This window comes from Myodes glareolus, chromosome 5, assembly GCF_982192425.1.
Source record: "Myodes glareolus chromosome 5, mMyoGla1.1, whole genome shotgun sequence".
Classification (NCBI taxonomy): Eukaryota; Metazoa; Chordata; class Mammalia; order Rodentia; family Cricetidae; genus Myodes; species Myodes glareolus.
In genome coordinates, this window is record NC_142030.1 from 28,253,934 (window position 1) to 28,270,884 (window position 16,951).

The following is a 16,951-nucleotide window of genomic DNA, read 5'->3' on the forward strand; positions in this document are numbered from 1 at the left end:
GAACTAGGTAGAGCTATTGGCTCTTTTTACAGGTAAGAAATCAAAGATGGAGCAGGCCAAGGTGGTGTATGACTGTAATCCCAGAACCCATCTGGGAGGTGGTGGCAGGAGGGGCATACTAAGTTCAACACCAGCCTAGTGTAGTAATAAGACCACTAGTTAGCTCCCTGCTTAGCCCCAAACTAATCACACAGAAACTGTATTATTTAAATAACTGCTTGGCCCATTAGCTCTAGCTTCTTACTGGCTAACTCTTACTTATTAATTCAACCCATTTCTATTAATCTGTATATCGCCACATGGCTGTGGCTTACTGGCTAAAGTTCAGGTGTCTGTCTCTGGTGGGGCTCCATGGCTTCTCTCTGACTCTGCCTCCTTTCTCCCAGCATTCAGTTTAGTTTTCCTCATTCCTACCTAGCTCTGTTCCCCTATAGCTCTAATATAGGCCCAAAACAGTTCCTTTATTAACCAATGATATTCACAGCCTACAGAGGGGAAACCCACATCAGCCTGGTCTATGGGGAAAGTTCCTGGCCAGTTGGGACCTTGTCATGAGACCCTGGCAGAAAGAAAGGGCTTGGCCATGGGAATAAAGGAAGTGGAAGGAAAGAAAATGAGCAGGAAGCCAATGAGATAAATGAGTGGTTTGGTTCATTTTGTGTAATCAGTGAGCTGTAAATCTAGAGCTGAAAACTCTGGACTCACAGTTTTTCACTCAAACATGCCATTTCTACCTAAGATTATTCTATCTTTCCCCCTTCCCCTCCTTCCTTTGGAGGTAGGAATTTGAATCACTTGGATCAGCAATGGAAGAAATTAATGTGTCACAGTCTTAAACCTTCCCGTTGGACTGAATCGCAGTGGCCTTTCGCCTTTCTGCTCCTACTTGGGTTGCCTCTCCTTCTCTCTGCTTCAGCTAGACATCAGTCAACCCATCAACTAAACTTTATAATCAAATGTTTACAGGTCCCTCTTGTTACCCCAAGGGTTTCAGGAACGTTTACCAAACATAATTTCAACCCCAAAAATATAGGCTAGGAGTAGAGTTTTACAAAGTAGGCAAATGGAAAACAAGAGCATCATTATAAAAGGGAGTCCAGGAAGGAGTTAGAACAACAACAACAAAAGGTTTGATTCCCAGAAGTCTAGCGGCCCAGCTGCAGCTTAAAAGAAAAACTGTTACCAAACACTGTCATTGTATGAGCCACCATATCTGCAGAGCAAAAGTCAATCTGCCATGTTCCCAGCAGAAACCTGACTTTTTCTGACCTTCAGATAAAAATTAATTTCCCCCGAGGAATGATCAACACCATTTTCAGTAAGATTGGGGATAACTTTCACATGGTAGGCATGGGGGCTTAGAGTTCCCCTCTAACTTTAAGACACCTCACCATGTTAGGACCAGTTGTTGGGTTGAACTCTATCCCCTGCCTCCCTGGAGTGCTCAGATGGCACTAAAGGGTGTGTCACAGACTACAGGGGGATTGCTGCAAATCCAAGCTGCAGTAAGAGAAAAGAAAACAGTTGGTTCACTAACTGGATGGAAGGATGGATGCTCGTTTGGAAACTTGGTCAGATGAAAGGGTGTTTGGCTGCACATTGGCAGAGTTGTTTAAACGGGTTATGAACACAAGAGGTGGTATTTTTTTCCTTATAGCTCAGACCGCTTAGGTGTATTCCCCACATAAAGACAAGTGAAGGCAGAGCTCCACCTGAGCGTGGAAACATCCACTGTGCTGGTTGTCTCCTGACTGCTAGTGTGGGTGGTAGGTGGTGTAGCATGGTCTTTAAAGCTACAAACCACGGAGATAAACTGTCGCCATTCTAACTAGGGCTGGGAAAGTACGCAGCAATGTGACCTTGAGCAATTTTCCAAGCGTTTCTTTGCCCCTGCTTCTTCAACCAGATGGTGGGTGCAGAAATATTCAGAGCTGCAGTGAAGGATGCGTGGGAAAGTAGGAAAGACTCTGCTGTATCTCCTAGGAGAGGCACACACTCACTGCTGCTAGCCGTCAACCAGAAACATGCCCCAAGCTCTTCTTCCCGTATAGTGGTGGCTCACCTGGGCCTGGAGTCCCAGGTGACAATGGCACCCACACGAAGGCACAACAAACACGGGCTACAACGCCCTTATTAGTACCATGCTCATTCTCTCATGTCTACGAGAGATACCTATGTCCTGAAGGGTCACATACTTTGTAAAGTAAGCCTTAAATTGCCCTCCCTGCCCTGTATTAGGTATATTGGATCTGATGCTCATGTCCCACTCTATACTCTGAGCTTTTCTTTCATTTTGCTTTTGGCTGTTAAGTTTTGGCTCTAGGCAACTAATTCACATGAAAGCTAGCCCTGACTTCCCACTTCGACCTAGTACCATTTTTTCCACAAAAAAAAAAAACCCTGCCATGTAATGCTCTTTTTGTGACTTTTAATTTGACCAATGGGGGCTATCTTATGTCCTTTCTTTTCCGCAGCTGGCCTTAAATCATCAAATCCCACATTAAAATCAACTTCTTCAAGGCTCACTCTGAAGCCCTGATTCTGTCTGTGCCACCACACTGAGAATGGTCCACTTTCTTAGACTGTTCAGACACACAGTGACTAAGGGACCCTGTATCTTCTTTGTCTCCCCATCAGCACGCTCTGGGCCCCAGCAACTGTGTGCTGTCAGGGTGGCTGGGGTATGTGGACAGACATATTTCTACCTTCTAGGAGGGCATCTTTAGGTTGCTAGGAAGTGCTGTAAGCAGGTGATTGGCAGGGCCCAGTCATGGGAATGAGGAAGAGTTCTAAGGAGCTCCAGTCCATAGAGGGTGGATGTCCACTTCAGAGCCTTTGAAAGAACTCTTCTGACATGCACGCATTCCCTCGTGAGATGTTGACTAGGTCCTTCTTAGGAGGAAGTACCTGGCTGACCTCAAAGGAAGGAGAAGAAAGACTACTTCCATGGTACTTCCTGGGTAGGAGGAGAGATACACATATGCTTTTTACCAACCAAGACATATGCTGTCGAGAGCTTGACACAGCAGTTGGAGTGATGTAGTGAGGAGCTGCAGGCAAGCCTGCTTTTCATCCCGCCCGGCTCCTGCATGGCTAGCTTAGCCCCGGAAACAACAACACACAAATTGTATTCATTTAAACACTGCCTGGCCCATTATCTCTAGAGAGTTAGTTCCTGGCTAACTCTCACATCTTGATTAACCCATTTCTAATAATCTTTGTAGCACCACGAGGTGGTGGCTTACCAGGAAGGATTCAGCATGTCTGACCTGGTGGCTGGCTCCACGGCGTCTGCCTCATAGCCCTCTTCCCAGCATTCTGTTCTGTTTACTCCGCCTACCTAATTTTCTGTCCTATCAAGGGGCCAAGGCAGCCTCTTTATTGACCAATGAAAATAACACAATAGACAGATAACCCTCCTCCATCAGAGTGACATTCAAATCAATAGAAGATGGAGAAGGGAAGGACATTTGGAAATGATGCCCAATGCATGAGAAAGGATGTACAGGCAGATAATACTCCTGCGAGGGCACCAGGCTTACAAAGAAGGCATGGTTGACACCGAGGACAGAAAGGCCATGCTTACCTCCTGTTTCTATACTGACTCCTATGTGTGACCCAGCAGTACAGCGACTTTTTGCCCACTCACCTGTCCATCATCCCCATCATTTATGGACAACACTAGTACTCTGCAGAGACAGAGGGGGGTTAATGGCTGCGCTGTGAGAAGTCAAAATCTTCATGATCAATGTAGCTCTATGCTTCTTCCAAAGAGACAGAGATTGGTGCAGGCTATGCACCACTGAGATTTTCTGAGTATTGGTAGGAATGTCCTCTGGTATATAAAAAATGTCTTGAATGAAGACAGAGCTGAACAGGGCTACAACCAAGCAACCAGATCCCTCCATATCTGGAGACAACCAAGATGCTGTGTTCATAGGTCAGAAGATCATTCAATAGCTAGTATGAGAAGGGTCATAGATGAACCCTACCAGACATGACTTTTGGGGGTTACCCCTTTGCAAGTGGTGATTTTTAAATGATTGTTTCTCCTTCTCTTTCTGTCTCTATATGTCTGTCTATCCTGTGTGTGTGTGTGTGTGTGTGTGTGTGTGTGTGTGTGTGTGTGTGTACACTGAAGGCCCTGGTTGATGTCAGAATCATAAATCATCTTGACTTGATCCTCTACATCCTCTACTTAATTCACTGAGGCATGGCCTCTCAACCAAACGTAGGGCTCATTGATATAGACGGTATCCCAAGCCTGCTCTATCTGTAGCTCCCCCGCTGTCTCTGCCTTCTGAGGCTGGAATTATAGAAGAGCTTCCATGCCTACCCAGCATTTACTTGGCTTCTGGGGAGTCTGAGCTCCTCTCCTCATCCATGTAAAGGAAGCACTTTAACCACCGTGCCTTCTCCACAGCCCAGAATTTGGTCTCTTGGTTTGATAGTTGGTTTTTAATGAGAAGACACAACAAGTAATGAGGAAGGCAAGGGTAGCCAGCTTTTCAGGGACACCATGGGAGTCTGACTGAGGGACCTGGAGAAAAAAGTCCTGAGGAGTGATACTTCCCTGTGCGGGAGACTCAGGAATCCAGACCTCCCCCTCAGTTACAAGATCTCTCTCATTCTCTGTCTCTCTCTGTCTTTGTCTGTTTCTCTCTCTCTCTCTCTCTCTCTCTCTCTCTCTCTCTCTCTCTCTGTCTCTCTCTCACACACACACACACACACACACACAATCAAAATTGCAATGCTACACAGTGCTGAGCTCTTAAGTGAATTCCACCAGTCAAAACAAACAGAAGGCATCTTCCAAAACAAACAGCACGAAGCCGAAGCCCCACCCCAACCCCGGGACCTCCTGTTAAGAACTGTGCCAGGCTTCTCTTTCTGATAAACTGTAACACTGTGGCACGTGGATACTCAGAAAGGAGGACTGGTAGGTCTTCACTGCTGTGTGGATATTATACATTCTGTAACTGAAGGTCTTGCTAGTCACCAGCCAAGGTACTTAGCCTTCATTCACATGGGCATCCTGTCCCACACGGGCCTTCTCTCTCCTGCATGGAATTGCAGTAGCTGCCTTTCCACTTCCTAGAACCCCCAGGTATTGTTCAAGGTCACACCGATAGCAACGGTGAGAGCCTCTACTTCCAAAGCTGGTATCTCAGCCAGGCTTGCTAGTGCCTTTCAGTGAGCACTGAAATTGGCGCTATGCCTTCTCATTCCCCATCAGCCTTTCCTTCCAACCTGCAGTTTCTGAGTTCCCACACCAGGATTTTCTGGTGTATAAGCTGGGTGTGTGCCTCAGTCAACTTGAATCAAATTCTCGGAGCAACACTGAATCAGCAAATCATTGCAGAAAGGTTAAAATAAACAAACCAACAAAGCCTTCTTTCTGTCTCTCACTCTCCCTTTTTCTGTCTCCACATTTGAAGACCAACCTCATCCTGCCATGTCCAACATGCCTGGGGGGGGAACATATTACCCCGCATCTCAGAACCTGAAACTTTGCTTCTCCCCAAGCCTTCATCCTGTTAGTAGACCCGTGGGGACATGGTGACTTGCAGATAGCTCCCAAGATACCAGGGTTCATTTAGGAGGAGTGGCATGAAGAGATTAAGCTAGGGAAATACTCCTTGTTCTTTTTGCTGGAAAGGCAATTGAGCCATATTTACCATAAAACGACTGATCAGACCTGATGGTGGATAATTTCATCCCAGCCATTTCCCACACCTAGCATTGGACCCTCGCCTTCCAAGTGTGGACTCCAGGCTACTGTACTCATTAGCCATAATTTAACTCACGGCTGTTTAGAGAGGTTTTCTAGGGGGCCATATGGTCACTAAAATTGCCTTTCAGCATTTACAGGTAGACAGCATAGCACTCAGAACGCAATAAGACCTTCCAGATCCAATGGCCTAGGTCTCCATCAATGAGCAATGCCACTGAGCAACTCAGCATTCTGCTTCTGCTCTGTGACTTCCTTGGTGATTGGTCAGCCCCACTGTTGGCAGTACTTGCTTCTTGCCTAATGAGGTGGCCAGACGTTTTTATACTCAGCAGAACTTTGAAATTCAAACTTGACCATGAACCAGTCCAACAAGGCATGTCCTCTGCTGCCAGCTCCTATCCTGGCATCCTCACAGAACCGGGAAAGGGTGCACCTAAAAATGGTAACAGAATACGTGGTCCAAGGAGGAAACATTCATGTCCTCCTGGAGCCCTTGTTCTCAGTACAGAGGAAACGGATGTGCCCAGCAGTACACGCTGGAGTGTAGCAAGCAGTAAGTGATGTTTTCTGGAGACCTGTTAGCTGGGACCTCCTGGTTCTCCTTTCTGTCCCTATCTGGTAGGATGTAGACTAAATCTGACCTTGGTCAGAGCATCAGCTAGTGCTTTTGAGAATTGTAGCCTGCCTTTGGCTTTTCTGTGTTAAGCGGGATGATTAAGCAGGACCTGAGGCCCTAACTCTGTCTTCCCAAAGGGAGACAAGCCAGCCAGTAGTAGGAAGCAAAGGTCTGAGGTCACAGAGCCCTGGGTTCACATCCCACATGCTTGTTTGTGTGACTCTGAGCCTTAGCTTTCTTTTCTGTCCAAGGGGACCTTTCTTTTCCTGGCCACCATCTAAATGTCATCTTATCTGAGTAGAGCTTGCCTTTCCTCTTCTTTCTCTTCTTCCCCTGCCACTTCTGCAATTTTCCTCCTTGTCTTTACAACCATAATTTGTGTGTGTGTGTGTGTGTGTATCATAATCTCTTCACCAAGGCTTGCCATTCCTCACTTTGTGACTTGTTCATTTTTAGAAAATAAAAATTTTAAAGTGGCCAGGCAATGGGGACACACACACCTGTAGTCCCAGCAGTCGGGAGGTAGAAGCAGGTAGCTCTCTGTGTGTTCGAAGCCAGCCTGGTCTACAGAGTGAGTTCCAGGACAGTCAAAGCTGTACAGGGAAACCATGTCTCAAAAAAACCAAAAGGGGAAAAAAATTAAAGTGGAGATATCTGGGGAAGTGACTCAGTGGGTAAGAAAGCTTGCTGGGCAATTATGAAGATCTGAGTTCAAATCCCAGCACCCATGTCAGAAGTGAAGCAGGGGTCATGACAGAGACAGGCTGGAGCTTCCTAGCCTACCAGCCTAGACAGCACAGTGTGAGACCTGTCTCAAGGCAGAGAGTAGTGCCGTCTGCTGGCTTCAGTACACGTGCGCATGCCCCATACAAATATGCCACATACCACAGACACTAAATGTCTCTCTCCTCAGATGTAGAGCTTGCACTCTGTTTTTTCTGCCTCAGAAGAGAGTAGGGCTTTGGAGGAACATGTAACCTGCCTAAGATGCTAGTGTCCCCGTGTCACACCTCTTCCCAGCCAACACTGGCCACTGTGAGGACAACAGAGAGAAAGCCAGATTGGCCAGAGCAGATGTGTTGATATGACAACAAGTTTTAGTGAGGACTTGTTCTGAGGAAGAATTATGGAAATATGTTTATTTTTAAAAATTGGGTATAGCTGCAACTCTATTTTCCAAAGAAACAAAGTAGGGAATGGGGCCAGTGTGGTAACAGGGTCTCTGTTGGTCCCATTCTGTGGAAACCAGAGTCTTTGGAAGCATTTCCATGCCTCCTCTCCAGTGATAGTTTTCTTTCTGACCCATCACGGAGTTCACAGGAAACTAAGGCAGAGACTGTGGGAGCGTCAAACTGTCTGTGTACCTGGGGGGAGATGCCTGATGAATATGGAATTCACTTCTGGATTGGTATACATTACCTAACTGAATGGCATGGGCTAAGTGCTTTGGGGATGTGTGCATCTGCAAAACAAGCATCATGATGTTGAAATCAGTTAGGACGTGGACCCAATGTTAGTGGAGCTGTCTGTCACTCACAGTCAATAATCCCAGGGGCGTTCAGAATAACGTTCTACCACACTGGGCACGGGAAAGCACAGACAATAGCCACAGTGTGTCCAGAGCATTGATTTATAACTCAGGTGATCTGCAAACACAAACTATAACTCGGGTGATCTGCAAACAAATTTCAGCTACATTTAATAATAAACCTTCATAAAGCTTGTGGCTACCGTCTCAGAAGTACAACTTCAGGAGACTGCTTCCTTTATGATGTCTGCTGAGCAGGCCTAGAGTTACTTTGATCCTTGGCAAGACGGAGGTAGTGTTCCTAAAGCCAAGAGCTTCTGCCGACAGCAAGCATCTGAAGAGGCAGGAAACCACCTTCTGACCCCTTGCAGAAATGAAGGCAAACTCTGCCGTTCATCTAAACATCTAACCTGGTTTTAATCCCAGAAGTCTGGAGGCAGAGACAGGCGGATCTCTGTGAGTTTGAGGCCAGCCTGGTCTGCAAAGCAAGTTCTAATACATTCAGGGCTTCACAAAGAAATCCTGTCCCAAAACAACAACCACAGCACAGAAACAAACTCAACAAAACAGAGATCTCACTGTGCTTTCGCGTCCTGTGCCCATGCCAGGACTGAGCAGCCCAGAGAAGAAGGATAAGCCAGGTCACTCTGACTTCTTCACTGCTGTCCTTTCATGTCTGACAAAACCAACCCTGTGCCTAGGCCAATGTCCCACCACATACCAGTCTGGTGGTGGCCTGGAGCTAAGTGGAATTTAGCTCAGGGTAAAGATATGTTACAAATTAAATGTTGCTATCGGTGTGTAAAGCTGCAATAAATAGAAACTGAGTTACATCAAGGATGGAATTAAGCCTTAAGTTTGAACTCCACAGCACTGTAATTAAATCTTTGCCTGTAGCAAGCCATTCAGGGGAGATTAAAGGAGCATGGGGGAAGTAGGGGTTTGTTTGCCTTACCTTGCTCCCCACAATTTATAAGTCTGAGCTACCAAAAGCTGGCGACCCTGCCTCCTCATCCAGCTCCCAATTAAAAACACAGTTTGAAAACTTTTAGGAGGCCTGAGGGGCCCGTTTTACAGAAAGCTGCCCCTTCCCCCATGCCTCAGCCCATGAACAAATTAAAAAGTATTACCTGGTCCCCCGATGGTCCCGGAGCTGACACGGTGTTTTCATTAATACATCATTAGAGTAACGACATTGTGCTGGCATTTGGACTTCCAAATGGCCGGCACTGCCACCGCTACAAATAAAGGCCTGAGGGTCTCTGAACACTTCCTTCCCGGGAAATAGTCAGGTCTTCTAGAGGGAACACAAAAGACAAACTTCATCGATTTCTGTGGGTATCCATTGTATTTCAAACCCAGTCTTCTGAGGTCGTTTCTCTTAGTTTATTTCATTGTCTCAACTTCCTTAGTTTTGTAAAGTCAACCCTGGGGTTACTTTAACCATGATCTTAACTCCCAGAGCCAGCAAGTATTTTAAATTCCCTGAATTCAACTCCCCTCCTCCCTCACAAAAGGTGGGGGGGTCGTTTCTCCGAGTCTGGAAATACGTCATTTTGTGTAAAAGCCCGTCTGAAGCCTGAAGGTGAAATGTGCTTTTTGATTTTCTAGACTGTGAACTGTTACCTCATAGACAATAATGGATTCATTCTGGTGTCTGAAGACTACACGCAGGTGAGTGAGGAAACCCTCCCCAGCTCCATGAAAGGGGACCAGATGGTTCTTGGGCTGGGGTGGGGACAAACTATGGAGTTAAGATGGGAGATGATGGTCTATATGTAAGAGGCAATAACAGATTATAAACCTCGTTTCTCTCTGTCACAGCCTACTTTCTCAGGCACTCGCAGAGTGTACTTTTACCTCCTGGTGGGGAGCGGGTGGGGAAGCAGAGCCCAGCTCTGCTCCGGTTCTCATAAATGCTAAACTTACTGACTTCTCTGCCTTGGAGTTGTCTGAGCTACAAAAGAAATTTTGCCAGGGGCTGGGGTGACAGCTCAGTGGGGTAAAGCCCTTGCTTGAGTTCAGATCCCGAGAATCTGTGTAAAGCTGGGCGCCACTGTGTGCATCTGAAGTCAAAGTGCTTCTTTGGTAAGATGGGTAGCAGAGACAGGAAAGTCCTGGAAATTTAGACATGTGACCAACAAAAAAGGACAGTTTGGACAAGGTAAAAGGCAGTCATCAATACCCAAGGTTGTCCTCTGTTTTCAATACTTATGCTATGGCACATGCAGGCGCCCGTATTATATTATGTATGGATAGATAGATAGATAGATAGATAGAGAAATATATACTTACAAACATGTGCATACATGTGTTTATGAACACATATTCATGCAATATTCACACATGTGCATGTACATACACACATACAGAGGCATTCACACACAACATAGATTTTTAAGACAAATTTTTGCCCGAAGAGTAGAGGTGCTTTTGAGAGTTGAGGCAGCTTTGAGGCAATGGTTTTCTTCCTTCTAATATTAAACCTTCATGCACACACCCATATACGCAGGAGTCAACTATGTGATAGGTCCATTTGCGCTTAATGAACTAGTTCATTGTTTTTCAACATGGCTCTGTAAGATCTGAGCGCTCTGTTCATTTAGAAACAGTGACTTCGGAAAATGGGGAATTGGATTCCTTTTCTGCCCTTCTCTCTGAGTGTTTAAATGTACGCTAGATTCCTAATGCTACAGTCTCAGTAGTGACTATCAGGGGCCACTGGACCATTAGTGGACACGAGAAAGGGAAAATGAGCCTGTGAAACAAGGCCTGTGTCTGAGACAATTGGCAAGTCTGTCAGCCTAAAGTAGTGACATGCCTATTTGACTCAGAGGAACATGGGGATAGTGACCAACCTATGGGGCAAGAGCGCAGAGTCCTTGCTTGAGAGGGGTTTTGTCCTTGTCCCAAGCCACCCACACAGGACTGAGGTAAGACTTGGTTATGGACTCAGGAGGGATGGAACGCCTTCTTCCCACAGTAAACCTGGCCTGGCCAGAAACCCTCTCAGAAAGCTATGGCTCCTGCAGGAAGAGGGAGGCTGCCAGCCTGCTCAGTTCAGGTTTGTTCGATGTTGTCTGGCTTCCTGCACCCCAGTTAGGATAATTCTTCTCCATCTGACAATCAGTTCCATGGACACTGGTGTATTTAAATACATAAAATAAAATGCCCTTATTGCTCATAGTGGGGACCCGTGCCTACAGAACATGTGAGCTTTTCCAAAGTCTCTTGAGTGGAAAAGGAAGTGCTTGATATTCATTAAGAGAAATGTTTCCTTCCTCCTTTCCTTTCTGAGTATTTGTACCAAAGTTTGGACACACATACACACACCCCTCTTGCTGCCTATAAACCCCAGAAAGTCTAATGAAGGTCACTAAGCTAAATGCAATGGAACTGCGGCTTGACTAAGACCTTGTCCAGGGAACAGATATGATTCCACTCTTACTGCATTGCCACCTCCCTCCCCTCACAAGCGATAGACCCAGAATAGAGATGGGGGTTCTCAACTGTCCTACGCCCACTCATTCCAGGATGCTGGCAGAAGAAAGGCTGCAAGCCTTTGTGCTGTATAAGGCTTGTGCCCTCACCCATGGGACACTTCTCTCTTAGTGATTCCAGAGGCTGGAGAGCATGCAGGAGGATATAAACCATTCGTTCTACCATGCAAAGTTGGTAAATCTCATCACAGCTAAAATTAGACATGCCAAAGCTTTAGTTTAGCAATGGCCTGAAGACAGCCCCCAGGTATAGGGCTAGGCCTTTCGAGGTACGGTTAGATGTACTGCCCCCCGGGAGGCAGGCAGGCTTATTCCTAGTAGCTAGGTTAACAACCTACAGGCAAAATGAGAACATTCTCCAGAAAATGATTTTGAGAAGAGATGGATTGTGAAAACCTTATAGATCTTAGGAAGGGGACTCCTCTATTTCCCTAAGCAGATCATCCCGGCATTACAAATCATTGTTTCTAGCCCAGCTCAGCGAGCACTTCCAGGCCCTCATTTTGTCTATATGCACTAGCATTTTAATCAGAAGAGATTATGTCCAGATTAATGCTTACCCTGCCCAAGGGTGTGTGTGGGGGGCAGGTGTACACGTGTTTTAATTTCTGCATTGAGCACATGTTATGTAACATCCCCCATGTATCATGGAGACTTCCCATCTGCTCACTTTTTTTGTCACCACACAGATACTCGGACTGTTACAGCCGTTCCCATTTTTCTGCGACTGAAGTCCCAAAAGCCTGCCTCGGATTTGTCAGTTCCTACACATGTGGAACTCACGTGCAGGCACGCACACGCACACACACGTGTCTGCCTGCCTGCCTTTCTTCTCTGCTATTTGGGTATGCGCTGTCTCTTTCTTTCCTCACGTGTCTCCTTGTCTTCCTGCAGACTGGAGACTTTTTTGGTGAGGTGGAAGGAGCCGTGATGAACAAATTGTTAGCCATGGGCTCCTTTAAAAGGTAAGGACTGGGTGGTGCTCTCAGTTTACCTGAGCCAATCAAACAAAGGCCAGAGAGAGTGGCGCAGGGTTGATCCTAGAGCCGACCCTGCTTGTTTTCACGGTTCGGAACTTGGCACTGAGATTTCACACTTTGCACGGGTGCTGGTCTTTCGGATGCAGCTCATCACAAGTTTTCCGTCTGTTCGGCAAGGAGGTCATCGGAGGCCAGTACTGAAATGGGAGTCAGCAGAGCCAGTTGGCTCCGTCATCAGTAAAGAAAGCAAAGCTCCTGCCTGAGTCAGAAAGGCGGGGTGGGTTTATCTCACAAGCCAGGGCCACTCCCTAGAAGTTGAGGGTTCAGGAATGGAGGGTAATATTTTCAGGACTTACTGATAACAATCTTAGAAACTCAAGGAAAGTTTTCTCAACCTTCTCCTGACTAAGGGCCACTGAAGGGCACTGGTGGAGACATGGATGTTGCTGAGTTTCATAGGGAGTGAGTCCCATTAATTAGACTGTCATCCTGGGTAGAGGTTGGGCAGGGCAGCTTCCCCTTAGCCCCGTGAACCTCAAGGCTATACCAGTCATGTTTCTGGGAAGACCAAGGCCTGTGAGGAATGCTTTGGATGGTATCAGGAACTCTCCCTAGGAGTTGCTCCTGGCCTTAGCCTCCCAGACAGAACAAGGCACTTTGAAGTCAAGCTTTCATGGATATATTTGAGGCTCTAAGTATGTAATAGCTGGAAGTGCCCGGATGCTGCTGCAGGTCTCCTGAGAGATCCATGGCTCCTCCTTGAGTGCAGCTCTCTTGAGGGATCCATGCCTCCTTCTTGAGTTCTCCTGTGTCTGAGTGGTAAGGAAGCGCTAGATCAGGAAACCATGAGCCCGTGCTAAGATCAGGGAATTAAAGGGTGAAGCAGCATTTGAAACTCCATGGCTTATTTGCGCCAGAGAGGGTGTGGGAAGAAGAGGAAATATGCTGTACAGAGTGGAGGAGGCCAGCATTTCTGCCCTCTCTGATGCTCACAGCTTGGGGCCTGACTGAAGCTGAGATGCACTCATGTCTAACTCCAGCTCAGCGACTCAAGGTTGCTTGCCTTCGGCAGGAGTCCTTCTCACCTGGGTCTGGCTTTGAGCTATTTAGCACTTTTCTGTAACTTTAGCAAGTTTCCTAAAGCAGCTCCTGGATGGTCAGCCTTTGAGGTCCAGCGTTTCCTGCCTGCCTTTCTATCACTGTGTACATTTGTTTGTGTAAGGCCAACCTGTGTTTCAACTCTGGGGGGCAGGAGACACAAGATGAAGAATAATCACGCATGTGTTTCTCATTTAAAAGTATGTTTTTCAACTTTTTTAACAACTACCCCCCTCCTTTCTTGGATGCTTGTTTTAAATTGGTAGGAGAAAGAGAAAAGTTATAATAGAATTTGAGGGGTTTGGTCTTCTCCTTGATGTGGGCTAAGTATGGCTGGCATGAGTCTACAGCTTGCTTTTATTGTCACACTAGCCGACATCTTTGAGAAAAAGGAAGGGCTACAAGCCTGGCTGAGTTAGGACAGCAAATGCTGCCCTCTAGATGCTGTGTGACATGTCCCATGTGCCTCTTCAGAGGGCCCCTCCCTGGGGCCAGCTAAACAATGAGGAGATGGGTTTTGGAATCACACAGACTAAGGTCAAAGGCAGATTCCAACATTTACTCCCTATGTCAACTCCTTTCGCCAAGCTTGAGTTCTTGGTATGGAACATGAAGATGATTAGTTATTCCTTCCAAGGGTGGCCGGCGGAAGTGGTGAGATAAACACAAAGTTCTCAACCCAGGCCTAGTATCTACTAAGGGCTCAGTAGCGGCTAGCTGCTGCTGGGGTGATGGTTATTCACCTTGGCTCAGCCATGGCTTTGCTGGCCATGTGGCTCCAGTTGCTGTCCCCTTTCTGGCACCTGTCAATGGCTCTCGGGCACTGTAGTCCTTGCAGCCAGGTGCAGGGGCCATGCTCTTCCCTCACTCCGTCTTTTCTGAAGGAAATAAGACTGACAGCTCTTCCATTCTGGAAGCTGGGTCGAACCATCATCTACCTCTTCTCTCTCTCTCTCTCTCTCTCTCTCTCTCTCCTTCCTTCCTTCCTTTCGTCTACCTTTCTTCTCTCTACCCACCCATTCATTTATCTACCCACCCACCTATCCATCCGCTCATTTATCCACCCTCCCACCCATCCATCCATCTGTCTGTCCATCCACCCTCCCACCCATCCATCTGCCCGTCTGTGTGTCCATCATCCATCTATCCACCCACCCACTCATCCTTCCTCCTTTCTTCTTGCCCTCATTCCTCTCCTCTCCTGTTCTTCCTCCTGCCTCCCTTCTTCCCTTTCCCCTCTGTCATTTCACAGTGTAGCCCAGGCTGGCCTTGAAGCCCCAGCCTCCAAAGTGCTGAGATTATCCGTATGTATCACTCTGTCCCACACAGATCACTGCTCTTTAAACCTTCCAACAACTTCATGAAACAGGGCCAGTTCCCCAGTAACAGAGTCAAGCGTGACCTAGAGATGTGGGACTTTTGTTCATGGCTTTGTAGACCTTAGTCAGCAGTGACTTTAAACAAGTGTGAGCCTTCATAAGGGTAGGACTCTTCAGTGATTCAGTCTCCAGGCCCATAGGGCCAGTGTCAGGGATAAACATACCACAAACTTATTCTACAGATGGAGATGATAAGGCTTGGAGAGACCAAGAACTCAGTCCAAGTCTTTGTGGCAGAGCTGGATTCCAACATCCTGTAGTGTGGACAAAGCAAGACTTCTCTGCCCTCTGCCCTTGACCTGTCTCCAGTGGCGCTGTGCTATGTGCAAGGCTAGTGTGTGTGGAGGGGAAGGAAGGTGTTGACTCAGCGATGTCTTATCTGGAGAGCAAAAGTTGCAGGTTGGGAGCTCAGGTGAAGGATGAGATCAATCAGCTGAGATTTTCAAATCCTCAGACCCATCATGCCCACAGGCTGCACTTTTTTTTTCTTATCTGACACTCTATGCCAGGTCAGCTTTCTATGTTCCAGAGAACTTCAAATACTTCTTTGTTCTTTTCACTGATAATACAGGGGCTCCCTGACTGGTAACTCAGAGGATTTCTTGCGCTGAGTGTTTTCTTTTCTGCTCATGATCCTGTCTAATCAAAAGCCATGAACTTGCATTTCTCAGAATGCATACTCTGTCTCTCTTTGTCATCAGCTGTGACCGTATCCATTTTTGCAACTACACTAGAATTCATGGCTCTCCTCCCCATTTCCTACCTGTAGAATTCATGGCTCTCCTCCCCGTTTCCTACTTGTAGATATTCTAATCCAAATGATCAAATATTCATGAAGAAATAGATAATAGTCAGGTGTAGGAAAAGGTTGAAGGTTCTTTGTTGTTTGTTTGTTTGTCCTTCCTTAGTGCTGAGATTATAGGCAGGATGTACTGTAGCTAGACATATTCTCCATCCTGCTCGTCCCCCTGGACTGGTTTTTCTCAACCTGCCTGTTCCAGAAGCCGCTTAAAGAAATTGTTCTATCATCTGTCTTAACTTTGTGGGTCTAAAGTTCATATTTATCTTTTATTACAACTAAGGAAACTATATCTATAACTATCTGTCTTCAACTCCACCAAAGACCCAGAAGGATATAATACTACTTAAGTAAACAGGAAGTATATTGTAAGCAACTTCCAAAGTTCTAGAAATGACAGAGACATCTTGTTGCCTGGACAGTCACCTAGAGTTCTTTTGTAATGTTGGGGCATCCATCTTCAGCCTGCAGGCCCATAGTATCTGGCAGACTTTTTAGTGAAGCAGGAAATTTGAAGATCTCTTCTGCCTTGTACTTGCAAAGTTCATCAGTTGCTTTCGTCTGTGTCCTGCAGAACGTCTGGCAGTTTCTTCTGTGAAGCAGGAACTTTGAAGGACTATCCTGTCTTTGGAAAAATTAGCAGTCACTTTTCTGTGGGTCTTGCATGTCCAGTTCATACAGCAAACCACAAAGCAGTCCAGGCAAGACCAGTTTCTTTCCCAAATGACTAGTCTTGTCACATTGAAGACAAATTCCATAACAAGTTTCTTCAATGCCCATCAACCTCTCTGAAGTAATTGGTGCTGCCAGAGCAGATATGTCTCACTGTTGAGAAAAGTCTAAGTTCTTAAAACCTTTTAAATGCCATGTTACCTAGGTCTTTGAAGTGTTAAAGATTATGTATCTAACTGAAATATATCTTTGTATATCTAGAAAACCTAATTAGCATGACTAAAAGTTTGATTATTATCGATGACTGTTTTTTAATCTTATTTCTTAATTATATATTATATTTTTGTTGTTTTTACTGAGCTATATATTTCTCTCCACTCCCCTCCCTATCTCTCCCCTCCCCTTTCTACTTTCTCCCATGGCTCCCAATTTACTTAGGAGATTTTGTCTTTTTCTACTTCCCATGTATATCAGATCCATGTATGTCTTTCTTAGAGTCCTATATTTTTTTTTTTTGCTTTATGTCTAAAAGCCACTTATGAGTGAGTACATGTGGTAATTGTCTTTCTGGGTCTGGGTTACCTCACTCAAAATATCATATAAATATCATATTGATGTATACTAGATCCACCTATTTGACCAAAA

General features: G+C 46.1%; 1 protein-coding gene across 2 annotated transcripts in view; it reads left to right on the forward strand.

Moving 5' to 3' along the window:
- The window catches only part of Cacna2d3 (calcium voltage-gated channel auxiliary subunit alpha2delta 3), an 837,667-nt gene that overhangs the window by 751,895 nt on the left and 68,821 nt on the right, over positions 1 to 16,951 (forward strand). For both annotated transcript variants that reach the window (XM_048421249.3, XM_048421250.3), the window contains 2 exons: positions 9,490 to 9,552; positions 12,273 to 12,343. In XM_048421249.3, coding sequence (XP_048277206.1) covers positions 9,490 to 9,552; positions 12,273 to 12,343 — 134 coding nt within the window. The remainder of the gene's footprint in view (positions 1 to 9,489; positions 9,553 to 12,272; positions 12,344 to 16,951) is intronic.